The sequence below is a fragment of the Heloderma suspectum genome, chromosome 4 (genome assembly GCF_057233095.1).
Source record: "Heloderma suspectum isolate Gila_16-S chromosome 4, 16-S_ref, whole genome shotgun sequence".
Taxonomy (NCBI): domain Eukaryota; kingdom Metazoa; phylum Chordata; class Lepidosauria; order Squamata; family Helodermatidae; genus Heloderma; species Heloderma suspectum.
The window spans coordinates 169,191,728-169,209,344 of NC_139461.1; the positions used below are offsets into that span (position 1 = coordinate 169,191,728).

Here is a 17,617-nt window from a genome sequence, read left to right on the forward strand (position 1 = left end):
CTTTGACAGCAGGGCAAAAATGTGCTTGGAGGGGGGTAGATTTGGAAAATGGTATAGGGGAAAGGGTTAATCTGCCCCCTCCCCACTCAGCACCATAACTCAATCAAATTCTTGCCCACATTTAAAAAAAGAAAACACGAAGTGTTCCCATCACAGATCTCCTGCATTTCATCTAGTTTGGCTCTCAAGCTCATAGCTCATGAGACAGTGGCTGTTGCTTTCAACTCCAGGTCAAAGAGACAGCACCAGTGAAGCTGGGAATTGTGCACCCCACCATGATACCTCACAGTGGCAAAACTGCAGTAATGCTTGCCACACCAAGCAGGGGAGTTGGTAAGTGAGCAGACCTCTGTAACATAGGGACAGAAGACACGCCATTCCTGAATGTAATCTCTTTGGTGGAGCTGATAAAGCAATGGACACAGTCTCCACAGCCCAGGTCTGTCTACCCACCCATAGGTGAAAAAGGAGTGAAAGCAAGACCAGCAAGGGCTGCCCCACCAGAGTCAGGATTTGCTAGTGTCGTGAGCCATCACCAGCTGTAACACCCACCACTTCTCAGATGAAGATGATGGTGCACTGAGATCCTTATATACAAACGCCAAGGACTCAAGCCCAGGAGGCAAGTCACCAGTTGCCACAGATGCAGGGCCCTCTCATTCCAAAACCCCCACTCTCATTCCTAGGGTGCTACCACTCCAGAGAGATGGGCCTCCAAGTCAACCCCTACAACTTCAGGAGTGGACACGTAAAAGGGCTCAGGTCAAGTCGATCTTAAGGAGGCACAGGGTGCACCTAGCCACCTGGAATCCCTCCAGAGGAAACAACTCGAGCTACAACAAGGTGAAACTTCTCTCAGGAGACAGCCCTCAGAGTTCCCCAGAAGGAATGCCACTGGCTGCCAGGTAGATAAATGCCCATTCTGGACCTGGCTATTGCTTGTTCAAAAGTGCAGCAAATCTGGCTCCCTTGCAGTCTACTTTCAGGGCCACACTAGGCATGACATGGAATCTATTGTCTCTTTCCCCAGATTATTAGTTGTTTTACTGAAAAGCAGCCTCGGAGCCTGCAACGGAGTGGAAGAGTGGCAGGGAGGGGAGCTTCTTAACCCTTTCCCTTTCTGTTGTTTCTCTCCTCAAAATTGCACCGCCCACCCCATGCTTTCCCACCCGGAGGGAAAAACATCTTTTTACTTCATTGTGAGAAAAGCAAGTTGAGGTGGGGAGGGATGTACGAGGATTTCATTCCTGTTCTCAGATCATGCAAACATGTCCTGAACGTGAATGCAAACAGGAATGCAATACTTGGAAATGTTTGCAATTCCTTGAACTTCTGTTCGTATTCAAAATTGTGTCGCTCTGCATGTGTGCACTTGCACACAAGTGCGCACATGCACTCCAACTTCCATTTTCATGCTTTATCCTATGGGGGGAAATGTTCATTTTCAATCGGGAAAAATGTGCATTTTAAAAATTGCTTATTTTTTCAATTGGGAAAAATTCACACTTTTAAAAATGTGTATTTTCCCCAATCAAAAATGCACATTTTTTCCCGATCGAAAAAACTGATGCTCGTGTTTGGGAATGCGAACAAGGTGAAACGAGCTCCGAAGAACCTCAATGTGCTTCAACATCACATGTTCACACATCCCTAGCGGAGGGCAATTTTGAGCTGAAAAACAACTGGAGCGTAAAGGGTTCAGCAGTGTCTCCCTATCTGCCCTTCTTCTGCTCAGACTGGCAATTTGCCAAGGCTGCTTTTGGTTTTTAAACACACACAAACAACACAGAACTCTGTGTAACTAAATTACACACAGTCCCTCTTACCTGCGCCTAGAATCTGTCAGCTTTAGGGCTATCTGCTGGATAGCTTCCTCCTATATTCAGCTCAGCCCTTGCCTTGGCCTCAAGGGCATCAAGGGCAGGAGCAGCATGCACAATCTCATATCCCCATCAGCACATTCAGTGAACATGCGGGTGGTGAATATCTGCATAGATTAAAGAACTATGTTCCGTCTTTCCCTCCTTCCAATGAGGAGGGCTCTGGATAGGGGCGAATGCTCCTTCCTTGTTCTCCTCAACCTCTCAGTGGCTTTTGATACCGTTGACCACAGTATCCTCCTGGACTGCCTGGCGGGGTTGGGCATTGGAGACATCGTATTACGGTGGTTCCGGTCCTTCCTCTCCAGCAGGTACCAGAGAGTAGCACTGGGACAGGAGGTTTTGGACCCGTGGCCGCTCACATGTGGGGTGCCACAGGTCCAAACATCTCCCCAATGCTATTTAACATCTATGTGAAGCCTCTGGGGGCTATCATCAGGAGGTTTGAGGTGCGGTGTCATCAATATGAGGATGACATGCAGCTCTCCCTCTCGTTCAAATCTTCACCAGGGTTGGCCACAGAATCCCTGTCCAGATGTCTAGAGATGGTGACTGACTGGATAGGGAGGAATAAGCTGAACCCTGACAAGACCGAGGTACTTTTGGTGGGAGACAGGAGGAGGTTGGGGGATGCTGACCTGGTGTTGAATGGGGTACGGCTACCCTTGAAAGACCAGGTCCTCAGCCTGGGGGTCATTTTGGACTCCCAGCTGTCCATGGAGGCTCAGGTGTCAGCCGTGAGCCAGACAGCGCTGTACCAACTCCATCTGATACGGCGGCTGCACCCTTACCTTCCCGACCATCTGCTCCCATCGGTAGTACATGCCCTGGTCTCCTCTCATCTAGACTACTGTAATGTGCTCTACGTGGGGTTACCCTTGAAGACGGTTCGGAAGCTGCAGCTGGTGCAGAACGCGGCGGCTCGCCTGATTAAAGGCAGCTGCCGGCGTGAACACATCACTCTAGTGCTGAAGGAGTTGCAATGGTTACCAGTTGTTTTCCAGGCCAAATTCAAGGTGTTGGTTTTGACCTTTAAAACCCTGTACGGTTCCGGCCCAGCCTACCTCAAGGAGCGCCTCCAGCAACACCAGACAGGCCGCTTAACAAGATCAGCCTCGGATGGCCTTCTCTCTGTCCCATCAGCCAGGACAGGTCGGCTGGTGAGGACAAGGGAGAGGGCCTTCTCTGTGGTGGCCCCACTCTGTGGCACTCTCTCCCTAGGGAACTCCGCCATGCCCCCTCTTTAATGAGCTTCCGCCACGCATTAAAAACATGGTTGTTCAGGCAAGCATTTGGGGTGGGTTAGGGTAATTTTAGAAATATGTTTTAATGTAGAATGTCATTGTTTTAAAACTGTTTGTATTGCTGTACATTGCCCAGAGTGGCCGGGTGACCGGCCAGATGAGCACTTAAGAAATTTAATAAATAAATAAATAAATAGTCCCTGCTGGGGGAAGGAAAAATGGTCTCTCAATGATTATATGAGTATTACCTGGCCCTGACTACTAGCCTCTCCGTCATTTTTACATTAGAACCCCTCTGGCAAGAACCACATCACACTTGTGTTAAACAATAGGAAATAAATAGTGAACAGCTATGAATCAAGCCATTCAGATATACATGCCAGTATCACAGCATATGGTAAAGGCTTTACACATAGTATTAGATATGGGTTCTCCAGCATGCGGGTTTTCTTTGTTTCCTCCTGTCTGGATGTTTAGGGGGCTTGAAAAGTCCAGTTTAAAGAGAAGGGAAAATGTATTTGAGGGCTTACCCCAAAATATACTTCCGCACTGAGGCTGGAATTATGCACATATAGCAGCCTTTCCCAATATTATGACCTCCATATGTTTTTGACTATAACTCCCATAATCCTTGACCATTGGCCATGCTGGCTGGGGCTGATGTGAATTGTAGTCCAAATAGCTAAAGGGCACCAATTCGGGGAAAGCTGACGTACAGGGTAGCATAGTGTGTGGGAAAACCTTTGCCTGCCTGGCTAGTACAGGCCTCTGCTGTGAGTAACCATGGCAACCTCACCAGGCCTTTTTGCTGCAGAGGCCATAGCGAGTGCACTGATTCAAGTGCACTGATTCGCAGCTTCTCCATTGCTTCAACTGAGCCATGGACAGCCTAGAGGCATATCCATATGTAGAAATCAATGTGGGTGGATTTTGGTGCAGGGGAGGGGAGTCAAGAAAAGGACTATATTGGTTGGAACCCTGCATTATGCCAACTCTGCATAAGCTACTGCCAGCACAATCTGCTCTGTGCACATTTACCATGTATATTTCACAGCCTCCAGCTCTCTCTTCCCTCCCCACACCCAGCCACAAAGATACATTTCATAGACCTCAAAGGGACTAGTAACAGCTGCATACTAATCACCTCTGCGAAGAGAAAGCTCATATAAATAGAGCCATTTAGCAATCTAAACTACTTAACAATTAGGACTTTTTTCAATTGATTCATCATCTACCTTTTAATAAGTCTGCATATTTGAACAGCAAAGACACATAGAGAAATGTTCTCAGCGACTGCCTCACAACTGTGAAACTCATTTTCTTTAGAGATCCTATCAAAGGCTGAGCTGTATATTTCCCAAAAGGGCTATAAAACTTTGCTTTGGGAGCTGGCAGTCAATGGCCAGGATTAAGATGGTGGAAGGTAAGTTTAATTTATTTATGTCTACTACATATGTTCTATTTTTAACTATTGTTACATACCTAAAGCCCTTGGGAAGAGGAAGGATAGAAATATATATTCTGTGTGGGAAAACCCTGAAGGAAGTGTAAAGTTTAAGGAGCTGCTTGCCAGGGTTTATAAAACTATGAACAATACAACGTGGATAAAGCCTCCGCCCTATGTCCTAGTACTGGAATGCAGTAGCAACCAGTGAAGCTGATTGACAATAGGTTCAGGAAAGAAAGACAAAAGAAAGTACTTCTTCACACAGCACATGATTAACTGTAATGCACTGCCAGTTGGAAACAAGAAACATGGATTCTTGGACTGATTCAGCAGGGATCTTCTTATATTCTTACTGTAAACCCCATCTTCCCCACCATCCTCTGCTGCAATGGTACATACGGGCTACGAACTTGTATGTGATGCCTTCAACCATTCAGCTTCCACACTCCCTAACAGAATGTGGGAAAAACATCTTTTCTCTGAGTTGATAGAAAGTTGAGTGGTAGGCGACAGTATTGCAACTGAAACTCTCCCCACGACCTGAGTTCGATCCCAGCGGAAGCTGGGTCTCGGGTAGCTGGCTGAGGTCGACTCAGCCTTCCATCCTTCCGAGGTCGGTAAAATGAGTACCCAGCTTGCTGGGGGAAACGTAGTCACGACCGGGGAAGGCAATGGCAAACCACCCCACTACAGTCTGCCATGAAAACGCCAGCGAAAGCGGCGTCTCTCTAGGAGTCAGCAATGACTCGGTGCTTGCACAGGAGGAACCTTTCCTTTTCCTGGCAATTAGGCCTGTACCCATCAATGATGACTCACTGATGTCACTTTGTAACACCTTTTCTCATACCAAGCATTACTACCTGAGGCTTCTCCACTTGCTCTATGTTCGGTTAATTTACCCTGCAACAGCTTGTACAGCACTGGCTTCTGAAGCAGGGGTAATCTGACCATGGTAGCTTTGAATGGCAAACTTAAAAATGTTTAACAGATTATATAATATTTAATAACTGCAACTCTAGTATGTTTTGCAGGATTTACTATCCAGATAGTATGTCAGAGAGGCATTCTGTGTCCATGTGGAACAATTTTCATGGAAGTGCAATGGAGTCAAGATGCATTTGCCACAAGTCGAGATTTACCTTCCAGTGAGCATGGGAAGCAGGCAGAAACCTTAAGAATGACCAGTCTACTGTATCTGTGAGCACGTGAAGAATTTGTTTTTAAAGGCATCCCGAGCATCTTTATATAATTTGCATGCAAGATATAAGGCACACATGGAGGGACTGTGTAATGTAGATGATGCTGAAATATTGATGGATGAATGATTCTAGAGGCAGAAGGCAAACTGCATTTAGATGATTGGTGAGTGCTGTAATAATTATTTAGGGAGGGGGAGAATTAGATTGTTGACAGTGGAAAGGGGGGGCTGTATGGATATCATTAAAAAAAAAAAAACTAACGTAGCAGCCTGCACTGTTAAATTCCATTTTGTTTAGAAGACTGACAGTCATTTTGAGCTCAACAAATTTGCCATTATTTCTTTGGGTTACGATGGGATGGGAGATCTACATGTTTCTTCAAACAATGCATCTGTTTGAAGATAGCCAGTGCACTTTTTAACAGCATTCAAACCACAATTTGTAAACCCAGTGTAGCACACTGGCCTTAAGTATTGGGTTTGGATGAGGGAAATCTAAGTTTAAATCCCTACTGGGTGACTTTGGGAAAGTCATTATCTCGAAGCCTAACCTATGACACAGGGCTGCTGTGAGGTTAAAATGGTCTTCTGACTTCCTTGTAACAAATAATAGTTTGTCACCAGGGAAATGTGATTCTTCCCCTTATGTGGTATGTCCACTGTTGTTACAATTGTCATGTCCTGGTGTGAACTGCATTGGGTACTAGTAAAAAACAATACAACCCTCCTCACTACCATTGTTGTTGTTCAGTCGTTCAGTCGTGTCTGACTCTTCGGGACCCCATGGACCATAGCATGCCAGGCCTTCCTGTCCTCCGCTCTCTCCTGGAGCGTGCTCAAGTCCATATTCATTGCATCGGTGATGCTATCTAGCCATCTCATCCTCTGCAGTCCCCTTCTCCTTTTGCCTTCAGTCTTTCCCAGCATCAGGGTCTTTTCCAGAGACTTTTCTCTTCGCATTAGGTGGCCAAAATATTTGAGCTTCAGCTTCAGTATCTGTCCTTCCAATGAGCAGTCGGGGTTTATTTCCTTTAGGATGGACTGATTTGACCTCCTTGCAGTCCAGGGCACTCGTAAGAGTCTTCTCCAGCACCACAGTTCGAAAGCATCAATTCTTCGGCACTCAGCCTTCCTTATAGTCCAGCTCTCACAGCCATATGTTGCTACTGGGAAAACCATAGCTTTGATTATACGGATCTTTGTCAGCAAGGTGATGTCTCTGCTTCTTACTATGCTGTCTAGGTTTGCCATAGCTTTCCTCCCAAGGAGCAAGCGTCTTTTAATTTCATGGCTACAGTCACCGTCTGCAGTGATCTTGGAGCCCAAGAAAATAAAATCTGTCACTGTTTCCATTTCTTCCCCTTCTATATGCCAGGAAGTGATGGGGCCAGATGCCATGATCTTCGTTTGTTTAATGTTGAGTTTCAAACCAGCTTTTGCACTCTCCTCTTTCACCCTCAACAAGAGGCTCTTGAGATCCTCTTCGCTTTCTGCCATTAGGGTGGTATCATCTGCGTATCTGAGGTTGTCGATAATTCTCCCGTCAATCTTAATTCCGACCTGTGATTCATCCAACCCGGCGTTTCTCATGATGTACTCTGCATATAAGTTAAATAAGCAGGGCGACAATATGCAGCCTTGTCGTACTCCTTTCCCAATTTTGAACTTCCATGTCTTGTTCTTACTGTTGCTTCTTGACCCTCATACAGGTTTCTCAGGAGACAGGTAAGGTGGTCTGGTACCCCCATCTCTTTCAGAATTTGCCACAGTTTGTTGTGATCCACACAATCAAAGGCTTTAGCGTAGTCAATGAAGCAGAAATAGGCGTTTTTCTGGAATTCTCTTGCTTTCTCCATGATCCAGCGAACGCTGGCAATTTCATCTCTAGTTTCTCTGCCTTTCGAAAGCCCGCTTGTACTTCCGGTAGTTCTCGGTTCACATACTGCTGAAGCCTAGCTTGTAGGATTTTGAGCATAACCTTGCTGGCATGAGAAATGAGTGCAATTGTACGGTAGTTTGAACACTCTTTGGCGTTGCCCTTCTTTGGAATTGGAATGTAAACTGACCTTTTCCAGTCTTGTGGCCACTGTTGAGTGTTCTAAATTTGTTGGCATATTGAGTGCAGCATTTTAACAGCATCACCTTTTAGTATCTTAAATAGCTCAGCTGGAAGACTGTCATCTCTGCTAGCTTTGTTGTTAGTAATGTTTCCTAAGGCCCACTTGACTTCACTCTCGAGGATGTCCGGCTCAAGTTCAGTGACCGCACTATCATGGCTAACAGGGACATTCAGATCTTTCCTGTATAGTTCTTCTGTGTATTCTTTCCACCTCTTCTTAATCTCATCTGCTTCTGTTAGGTCCCTGCCTTCTTTGTCCTTTATCGTGCCCGTCTTTGCACAAAATGTTCCCTTGAGATCTCCAATTTTCTTGAAGAGATCTCTAGTCTTTCCCATTCTGTTGTTTTCTTCAATTTCTTTGCATTCTTCATTTAAAATGGCCTTCTTGTCTCTCCTTGCTATTCTCTGGAACTCTGCATTCAGTTGGATACATCTTCCCCTTTCTCCCTTGCTTTTTCCTTCCCTTCTTTCCTCAGCTACTTGTAAAGCCTCATCAGACAGCCACTTGGCTTTCTTGCACTTCTTTTTCTTTGGGATGGATTGAGCTGCTGCCTCCTGAACAATGTTACAGACCTCCGTCCATAGTTCCTCAGGCACTCTATCAGGTCAAATCCCTGAAATCTATTCCTCACCTCCACTGTATATTCATAAGGGATATGATTTAGGTCATACCTGAATGGTTTAGTGGTTTTCCCTACGCTCTTCAATTTCCGCCGAAATTTTGCAATAAGAAGCTCATGATCTGAGCCACAGTCAGCTCCAGGTCTTGTTTTTACTGACTGTATAGAGCTTCTCCATCTTTGGCTGCAAAGGACATAATCAATCTGATTTCGATATTGACCATCTGGTGATGTCCATGTGTAGAGTCGCCTCTTGTGCTGTTGGAAAAGAGTGTTTGCTATGATCAGCATGTTCTCTTGGTAAAACTCTATTAGCCTTTGTCCTGCTTCATTTTGTACACCAAGGCCATGCTTGCCTGTTATCCCGGTGATTTCTTGACTTCCTACTTTAGCATTCCAATCCCCTATGATGAAGATAACATCTTTTTTTGGTGTTAGTTCTAGAAGATGTTGTAGGTCTTCATAGAACCGATCAACCTCAGCTTCTTCAGCATCAGTGGTTGGGGCACAGACTTGAATTACTGTGATGTTGAATGGTTTGCCTTGGATTCGTACTGAGATCATTCTATCATTTTTAAGATTGTACCCCAGTACTGCTTTTCCCACCCTTTTGTTGACTATGAGTGCTACTCCATTCTTCTAAGGGATTCTTGCCCACAATAGTAGATATGATGGTCACCTGAATTAAATTCGCCCATGCTTGTCCATTTTAGTTCGCCGATTCCCAAGATGCCGATGTTCAATCTTGCCATCTCATGTTTGACCACCTCCAGCTTACCTGGATTCATTGATTTGACATTCCAGGTTCCTAAACAATATTGTTCTTTACAGCATCGGACTTTCTTTTCACCACCAGACACATCCACAGCTGAGCGTCCTTTCGGCTTTGGCCCAGCCGCTTCACTCTTTCTGGCGCTACTTGGAAATTTCCTCTGCTCTTCCCCAGTAGTATATTGGACACCTTCCGACCTGAGGGGCTCATCTTCCGGCATCATCTCTTTTAGCCTTGTGATACGTTCCATGGGGTTTTCTTGGCAAGAATACTGGAGTGGGTTGCCATTTCCTTCTCCAGTGGACCACATTTTGTCAGAACTCTCTGCCATGACCTGTCTGTCTTGGGTGACCCTGCAGGGCATAGCTTATGGCTTCACTGAGTTACGCAAGCCCCTTCGCCACAATAAGGCAGTGATCCATGAAGGAGCCTCAGTACCATACCACTAACATTTTGAAGCCCAAACAATTCTTTACTCTACCATTCAAACGCTGGAGTCATGAAATACTTTTTACCCTTTTCATTACTTTGTCAGTGTTTTTAAAAAGGCAAATATCAGCAAATACTATTTTGCAACATTTTGAGGCCCAAACAATATTTTGTTATACCCACGTGGAAAATTAGCTCTCTGTGTGTGTGATTTTCTGTCAGAAAACTACCAGAGGAAAGGATTTTTTAAAAAACCTCATCCCTACCACATGTCTTCAAAAGGCAAAGTACAGCCTCTTCCACTTTTTTTTTTTTTTAAGTAAACACGATTCAGCATCACGTGTAGTTTGATCCTCAGATGGCAGGTGGGAGTTCACATAATTGAATGCTCCTCCAATTAAAAAAAAAATCCCTCCACATAGCAAACTAGATATCACTGTACTAGCTTAGCCTTCTCCAAGGCATGCTAATTTTCTATATGCATGCATTTATTTTGTATGGAAGAACATTCCCCCATATAAATCCATACCTATAGTCTGAAATGATACAGCCTACCCATAGGTTTACAGCATTGATGAGAAATCCACACACACACACCCGCCCAATCAATTATTATTGGTTGACTGGGTGTTATCCTACTGCAACTAGACCATATACTCACTAGCAGAGTGAGAAGCTAAGAAAACTCTGGCGTCCCCACCATACATCCCCACTGTCGGGATAAGCTCTTAAGAAGCAGAGTATTCATCATTCGATAACACAGCAGGAAAAGGTAACATATGCAGTGGTTAAAGTGCTGGGCTGGGACATGCCTGGATCATGAGAAGCCTGGGTGTGAAACCCAGCCAGCTGGTGACCTTGGGGGCAAGTTGCTATCTCTCTGCTTCAATTCCAAATCTGCAGAACAGGAAAATTCATGATCTGCCTCACAGTGTTGTGGGATCAGTGATTACAATAAGGATTGGCAGGGATACTGCACATTTAAAATGCACTAATAAATGGCATGGCATGAGAACTATAATCCCGAATCAAGTCTCACAAACGTAGACCCATTAAACCAGGTGTAGGCAAGTTGTGGCTCGTATGATGTTTTGTCCTACAACTTCCATCAGCCCTAGCCAGCATAGCCAATGGTGAGGGATGATAGGAGTTGTAGGCCAAAATATCTGGAGGGCCACAAGTTGCCCATCCCTGCATTAAACTGATGTTCTGCATCTGACCTTCTCATGAAAGAGTGTCTGCACACAGTCTGAAAACTGCTTAAGGTCCCAAACATACAGTTACATTATGTAAGAGATTCCCCTCTTCTAGGTTACTTTTGCAGCCAGTATTCCTGAAAGGTGGAGGGGGGGGGGGATGAGAGAGCAGGAAGAGGAGAAGATTTGGCTGAAAAGCAGTCCCCTTAAATATGAAGAGCTGAATCCTCCAACAGGACTGACAAAACGTTTTTATAGGAAAATATAGCAGTGGTGGCCAAACAATGGCTGAGGAACAACAGACGTCTATTGAGCCATTCAAATACAGGCAATCTGCATAGTGATTGCAAATTAATGATTAAACTCCCAGAGAACAAACAGTCAGATTGTAGGACTTGGGATAGGAGCTTAGGTAGCTGTGCATGTTTTTCGTAAGGATATGTATAACCCTGGACTACCAAAGAGATCTGGGTTTTAAAACAACTGAATGGAAAGTGAGGTGCCTGAAAACATTCCTTTTCACTGTCCTGGATGGTTTATGTGATAGGGGGGAAAATGTACAAGGTACACAGAAAAGTGAGGAGGGAGAAATATATCACATGCAGAAGTGTGTGTGTGTGTGTGTGTGTGTGAGAGAGAGAGAGAGAGAGAGAACAGTAAAAGGAGCGCGATCTTCTGTACTACCGAGTAGAGTAGCATGCTAGACTTGAACTGCGGAATTCTGGATTCAAATCCTTGCTCAGACATAAAGTGAATTGGGTGACCTTGGGCCAGTCACACTCTCAGCCTAAGTGACCTTGCAGGAATTGTTGTGAAGAAAAAAATGTGATAACTTTATGTATGCTGCCCCATACTGCTTGGTGGAAGGGTAGGAGACAAATCTCAGTTTGCACATAACAACAACCCATGGGTTGCATGGGAGCAAGCAACCATCCTGTTCCTGGGTTGTTTGCTGTGATGTTCAAAGTTCACACTCTGGGTTATTGAGGGAGAAACAACCCAGAGTTTTACCCAACAACAAACTACAGGTTAAAACACTGGATTGTTTCTCCCTCAACAACCCAGAGTGTCAGGCTGGATGCTGCAGCAAACAACCCAGGAACATGTGGCCCTAGCAACCCATAGGTTGTTAGGTGAGAACCAGGTAAATGAATGCCCTTATTGGTTACTGGATACAAGCGGGAACAGGACTGGGGCAGGGTTAGATACCCAGCAGCTACCGAATGCAAGAGATACTATGCAAGAGAATCTCTCTGTAAATATCTTCTTGGTGTGCAGTCATGAGTTGCTGGTTGTGTAGGTTGTTGACCATTAATTAATGCTGCACATCAGAAACCTTATGAATGAGGAATCACCATATGGGCTCATCGCTGATGAGCAGAAAGGGGCTGAGCAAGGTGCAAAGGGGAGGCAAGAATGATGATGTGAGTAACTGCTATGCATGGGGTGTGTAGCATGGATTAATCTATGTGACGAGAGAAAATCCCATGCATGATCATTGAAATGCATGATTGTTTCAAATGACATGTGCCATGTGTCAGGCTTTCCAGGAAATGCATACGTAGCTAATGGCAGCCAGGAAGAACTATGGTATAGCTTGTGTTTGTGGAGATTCATAGCTGCACACAATCTGGATACATAGCTGCTGCACCCTGAAGGTATGAGGTTGTAATTTGTAACCTAGCTACAGGTAGAAAAAGCCATGGATTGCTGCCACATCCAGGAAGCGTTTTTTTAATGTTGTACGTAGCATAAACCTACTGCATGCACGGGTAATCTTCATGCACAGCTACTACTTGCAAACGAAGCTCATACTGATGTCACCACTGCATGAAAGGTCATACCCTGAACGCATGGCTACTGCATGAAGGATGAGCCATGAACCTTTGGATGAGCCATGAACCTCGATGCACATGGCTGCTGCAAACCCAGCAGTGCCAATGGAAAACTTCCCTTCCAAGGCTAATATCAAGTGTGTGTGAGGGGGAGATCTTCAGAACCACAAAAGGGGGGGGAAAGTTTAGGCCTTCCTTCCCAGCATGCTCCCGATGAAATTGCCCCCCTTCACGTGCTTTAATTAAAAAAAAACACACAAATATAAGTGTCATGTCCAGTATGTTGCTAAAGGGGGGTGCCTGACAACACAAGATCGAGTCTAGTAGGATTAGGGTATAATCCTGTGGCACCTAATGAGGGCAGAAGAAGAGACTGACAGTTCCTAGTGCCGGAGGTGATGGACATGGGAGTGGAGTGGTTTTGTAAACAAAATGGTGTCCATAGCTGCTATGCAATTGCAAAAGAGCCTTTTGCGATTCCGTAGCAGCTCTGGATGCCATTTTCTCAGGTGTGCGTCCCCCACACGCGTACCATTTTTGGCACTTGCAGGGAGTGGCCCACAGGGGGGTGGCCCATGGTGGGGGAGTCCAGGGGGGCAAAAATGGCTCCCAAAGTTGCCTACCCCTGCTCTAAGACAAAGGCTAAAATCCTGAAAATTCCCAGACCTCCCGAAGTTGCCCACGCCTGCTCTAAGGCAAAGGCTAAAATCCTGAGACCTGGTTGCACTGGTCATGTCTCAGCAGCTCGCACCCCAGAATGCACAGCTATTGCAAGGAAGAAGTTATTTCCAAGGAGATGTAACCTGGCACCAAGGCTACTGTATGCAGAAAAGGCCCTGGCCTGGCTGCAGGGCTGCTCTATGGAAGGAAGGCCATGTGCTGAGGATAAGTGAGGTCCTCAGAGAAGGGTAAGTGAGGTCCTCTGTGGAAGGAAGGCCATGTGCTGAGGATAAGTGAGGTCCTCTATGGAAGGAAGGCCATGTGCTGAGGATAAGTGAGGTCCCCAGAGAGGGTCCTCTGGCCCAGAGTCTGTTGTCTTATTGGTTCTAGGTGATATATAAAAAATGTCCCAGGCCTTTAAGACCCATATTGTAACTTGGATGATATTAAGGCTGTTGCCATTGTTATAACTGTAGTATATTTCAATTTATAGTTGTTCTCAGGCTTTTGTACTGGAAGCTGCTCTGGGAATTGTGCGCTGAAGCGCAGGGTATTAAATGCTTAAATAATCAAGGGCACAATCCTATGCATGTTTAAGAGAAAGAAAAGTCCTACAACATTCTGGCTGGGGAATGCTGGGAGTTGTAGGACTTCTTTCTGTCTAAACATGCCTAGGGTTGTGCCCCAAGTGGAATAAACCTACCTGAGGACTATGGCCAAGGCTGCCATCAGAGGTCAGCCCAGGAGCGCCCACCGGCCCCTGACTATCTGCTACAGAGAAGAACGGAACACCACCATGCTCACAGGGCAGCTTGCCCCCCCATGTGCTGTGATTCTGTCACCAGCAGTGACAGCAACACCTTCTCTTCCCAGCTTCTTCCTGCTCCCACCTGAACCAAATGAGCCAGTAGACATGTAAAGGAGCAGCTCCTCCCACGCAGTTACCTGGCCTCTGCCTCTGGACAGCAGTGGGGACTGGGCCCAGCACCACACCCAGAAGAAGAGGGCAAGCAAGCAGAGGTGGCTGCTGCTCAGGCCAGCAGGCCCAACCCAATTCACCAGGCCACCCAAAGAGAGAAAGCAGAAGCAGTGGCAGCTGCCCCCTGTAGCCTGCATTGTCACCCACTGGGGTACATGAGGGTCGGAGGTGGCTGCAAGGCGCAGCTCCCTCTGCTCACTTGCCTTCTCCCACAGTACAGGTGGGTGGATTGGGCCAGAGGCCACCCGGAGAGAGAGCGCGCAGCCAGTGACTCTACTCAGTCACCTGCTTCCTCTGAGTGGTGCCATAAACCCAACTCCATTTGCCATGCCACATGGAGAGCAAACCTAGGGGCAGCTACAGTTTCCACTTGCTCCATCACCCACTCTATGCAGGGCAGATGGCAGCAAGAAACAGCAGCTGCCTCCTGTCTCTCACCAGCTCCCTTTGGGTGATGGGTGAGGCCCAGCTTCTTCATTTTTTTTTTTTAAGATACATTTTTATCCCGTCTTTCCTTCAAGAAGCTGAAGGCGGCCTACGTGGTTCTCCGCTCCCATTTTACCTTCGTAAAACGCTGTGAGGTCGGCTAGGCTGAGAAAGAATGACTGGCCGGTCCATGGGCACCCAGTGCGCTTCCCGGCTGGGCGGGGATTTGTTCCTGCCCCTCCCGCGCGGCTCCTGAGGGCCACTGAGCGGCAAAGGGGGCTGCCAGGAGCAGCGGGTATTGCCGCGCTGCGCTCTCCCCCTGGGCCGTGCAGCTGGGAGGATGAGGCCTAGCGGTGGGCCCACTCCCCACTGCCACAGTGCCCAGACAAACCTGAGGTGGCGACAGCAGCTGCTCCCTTCTGCCGCCTGCGGCCCGCTTGGGTCTTCCAGCTTGACCGCCTGCCCACGCTCACTCGCCGGCTCCCTCCTCTACCGCGCCTCTCAGAGCGAGTGCACGCGGGGAGCTGGAGGCGGCTGCTGCTGCTGCTGCCGCCGCCGCCGCGTCTGCAGCTCCGCTGCCTGCTCAGGTGAGCAAGGGGTGGAGGAGGCTGCAAGAAGCAGCCGCTACCTGCACTCCGTCTCCCTCTCCCTGGGGGTGGAGGAGGGAAGGCCGGGCTCGCCAGCGGAGCGAGCCCACCGAGGGCGTGTCGCCGGGGGCCTCTCCAAGCCTGGAACCGGCCGTGCCGCGGCATGCGGAAAAGGTCATGGGCCATGGCGGGGGGGAATAGGCCACACCATTGCTGGCGTACAGAAAGTGCCTTTTCTGGGGTCTTGCCTAGGTGTTGGCGGGTGCACAGAGAAGACTGGATAGTGAGCCCGTTACGCAGCGAGGCGGCGAGAGAGGCCTCCAGCTCCTCTGCAACCAGGCCGGCGGTGTCTGGGGGGTGGGCGGTGGGGGTGTAAGACTCACCCAGCACGAAGTAGGGCAGCTCGGTGTTCTCCAGGTCGTCGACCACCACCATCTCGCCGGGAAAATCGTTGCGCACCGAGAAGAGGAGCTTGGGCTCGGAAGCCGAGGGGCTGTGCATGATGCTCAGGTCGTTCTCCCGTAGGAAAGGCAGCGCCGACACCGTGATGCTCTTCAGCTTGCACTCCATCTCCTTGGAAGGATCCCCATCCGCTTCGGCTGGTCCGGCCGCGCCGGCCGCACCTGTGCTAGCAGCGGCGGAGGCCAAGAGGTAGCAGCAGCAGCAAGAAAGCACAATGCAAAAGCGAGCTAAAGCCATCTTGTGCTTCATCCGCCTCGCCTTGCAGGCGCAGAGGAGCCGGCCGAGGGGGCGGGGAAGAAGATCCCTGGTCCAGAAGGGGGCTTGCAGTCGCTGCTGGGCGATGCAATGCGATGCAATGCAATGCAATGGGGAAGGGGTGGGGGGACTGGAGGGAGGCTCTGTCTGCAAGCCGCTGCAAGAGAGGGAAAGGCAGGCGCAGGAAAGTATCAGGGATGCGGCTTCGTCTCCGAGCTGAATGCCTTCCTCCTCCTTTGCGTCTTCTCCCCAGCAGTCTCACTCACTCACGCACACAGGCTGCTAGTTACCACCTGGGTTATCCAGTGCTAGTCGCCTGTGGGTTAGGGAAGGGAAGGGAGTTGCAACTACATCTTGGAATGCAAAGTGGTCTTTGAAAAGCCCCTTATCTTGCCCTGAAAATTCAATGGGAGTTGCCTAAGCAACAACAAGAGCCTTTCTGGACCAAAGGTCCATCAAGTCCTGCATCCTGTTTCCCACAAGGGCCAGCCAGATGCCTTGGCTAACCACACATGCTAGGCATGAGGACCACAGCTTTCCCCCAGCTTCCCTCATCAGCTATTCAGAGGTAAAGTGCAGGTGCTTCCAGACAGAAGGCTCCTATCCCTACCAATCGGAAGGCATTGTGCAGCTATTCCAGCTTTTCTTCCCTAACGGATGTACTTGGTAAGAAAAAAGATGGACAAAGTGATGGGAAAACACAGGAGGGTTACGAGGGGAAGACTACAACGTGGTCTGGACCCCCTGTAAAATTCTGAGAATGAGGCAGAGCGAGAGTGTGATAAAAGCCTCATCTGGAAGCACCCTGCTTCTGAACATGGAGGTTCAGTTTAGCTATTTTGGCCAATTGCTGATAGGGCTATCCCCTATGAATTTTTTGCATCTGCTTTTAAAATCACCATTAATATCTCAAAGTGCATTTCCTGTCCTTCTAATCAAATGGAAGCGCTTGGGTGTGTTTTTTAAGGCACTAGAGTTGCATTGACTTTAAAAGGGAAGAAATAGGTTTAATATTCAAGGACGTCTGCTTGACTGCGTTGTGTGAATCAAGTGACTTTTCTTTTGGAGGGTTCAGCTGCTTTGTTGTTTATGGAAATATTGATTTGTTAGCGAAGACCTCTGTGTGTAACCTTGGAAAGTCACCAGGAGACAATTCTGGGCTAGAATGGAGCAATGGTTTTACTCGGCATAAAGCAGCTTCTCATATGTTATTGTTTCCTATTTATAACTCAGCTTTCAACCTTATTAGGCATTCTCAGCGGCTTCCCCAATTAAAACAGTTTCATAAATAAAAACAGTGTTCATGTACATTGCTTTTCTTATTACGGCTGCTATAAGGAATAAGTCTCATTAATTTTAACAGGACTGGAGCAGACACGTAGAGGATTGCACTGGAAATGAATGAATTTGTATCCCATTCTTGCTCCACTGATCCTAGGGTGAGGTAGGTTTGGTTGCATGATAATGCCTGCACCAAGACCATAGCTGAGCAACGATTTCTACCTGGG

The 17,617-nt window shown here is 47.5% G+C and overlaps 1 protein-coding gene across 2 annotated transcripts in view; it reads right to left on the reverse strand.

The window, feature by feature from the left end:
- The window catches only part of ASTN1 (astrotactin 1), a 306,422-nt gene extending 289,033 nt beyond the window's left edge, over positions 1 to 17,389 (reverse strand). For both annotated transcript variants that reach the window (XM_084851218.1, XM_084851217.1), the window contains exon 1: positions 15,776 to 17,389. In XM_084851218.1, coding sequence (XP_084707344.1) covers positions 15,776 to 16,103 — 328 coding nt within the window. In that variant the 5' untranslated portion in view covers positions 16,104 to 17,389. The remainder of the gene's footprint in view (positions 1 to 15,775) is intronic.
- Between the last annotated feature and the right edge of the window lie 228 nt (positions 17,390 to 17,617).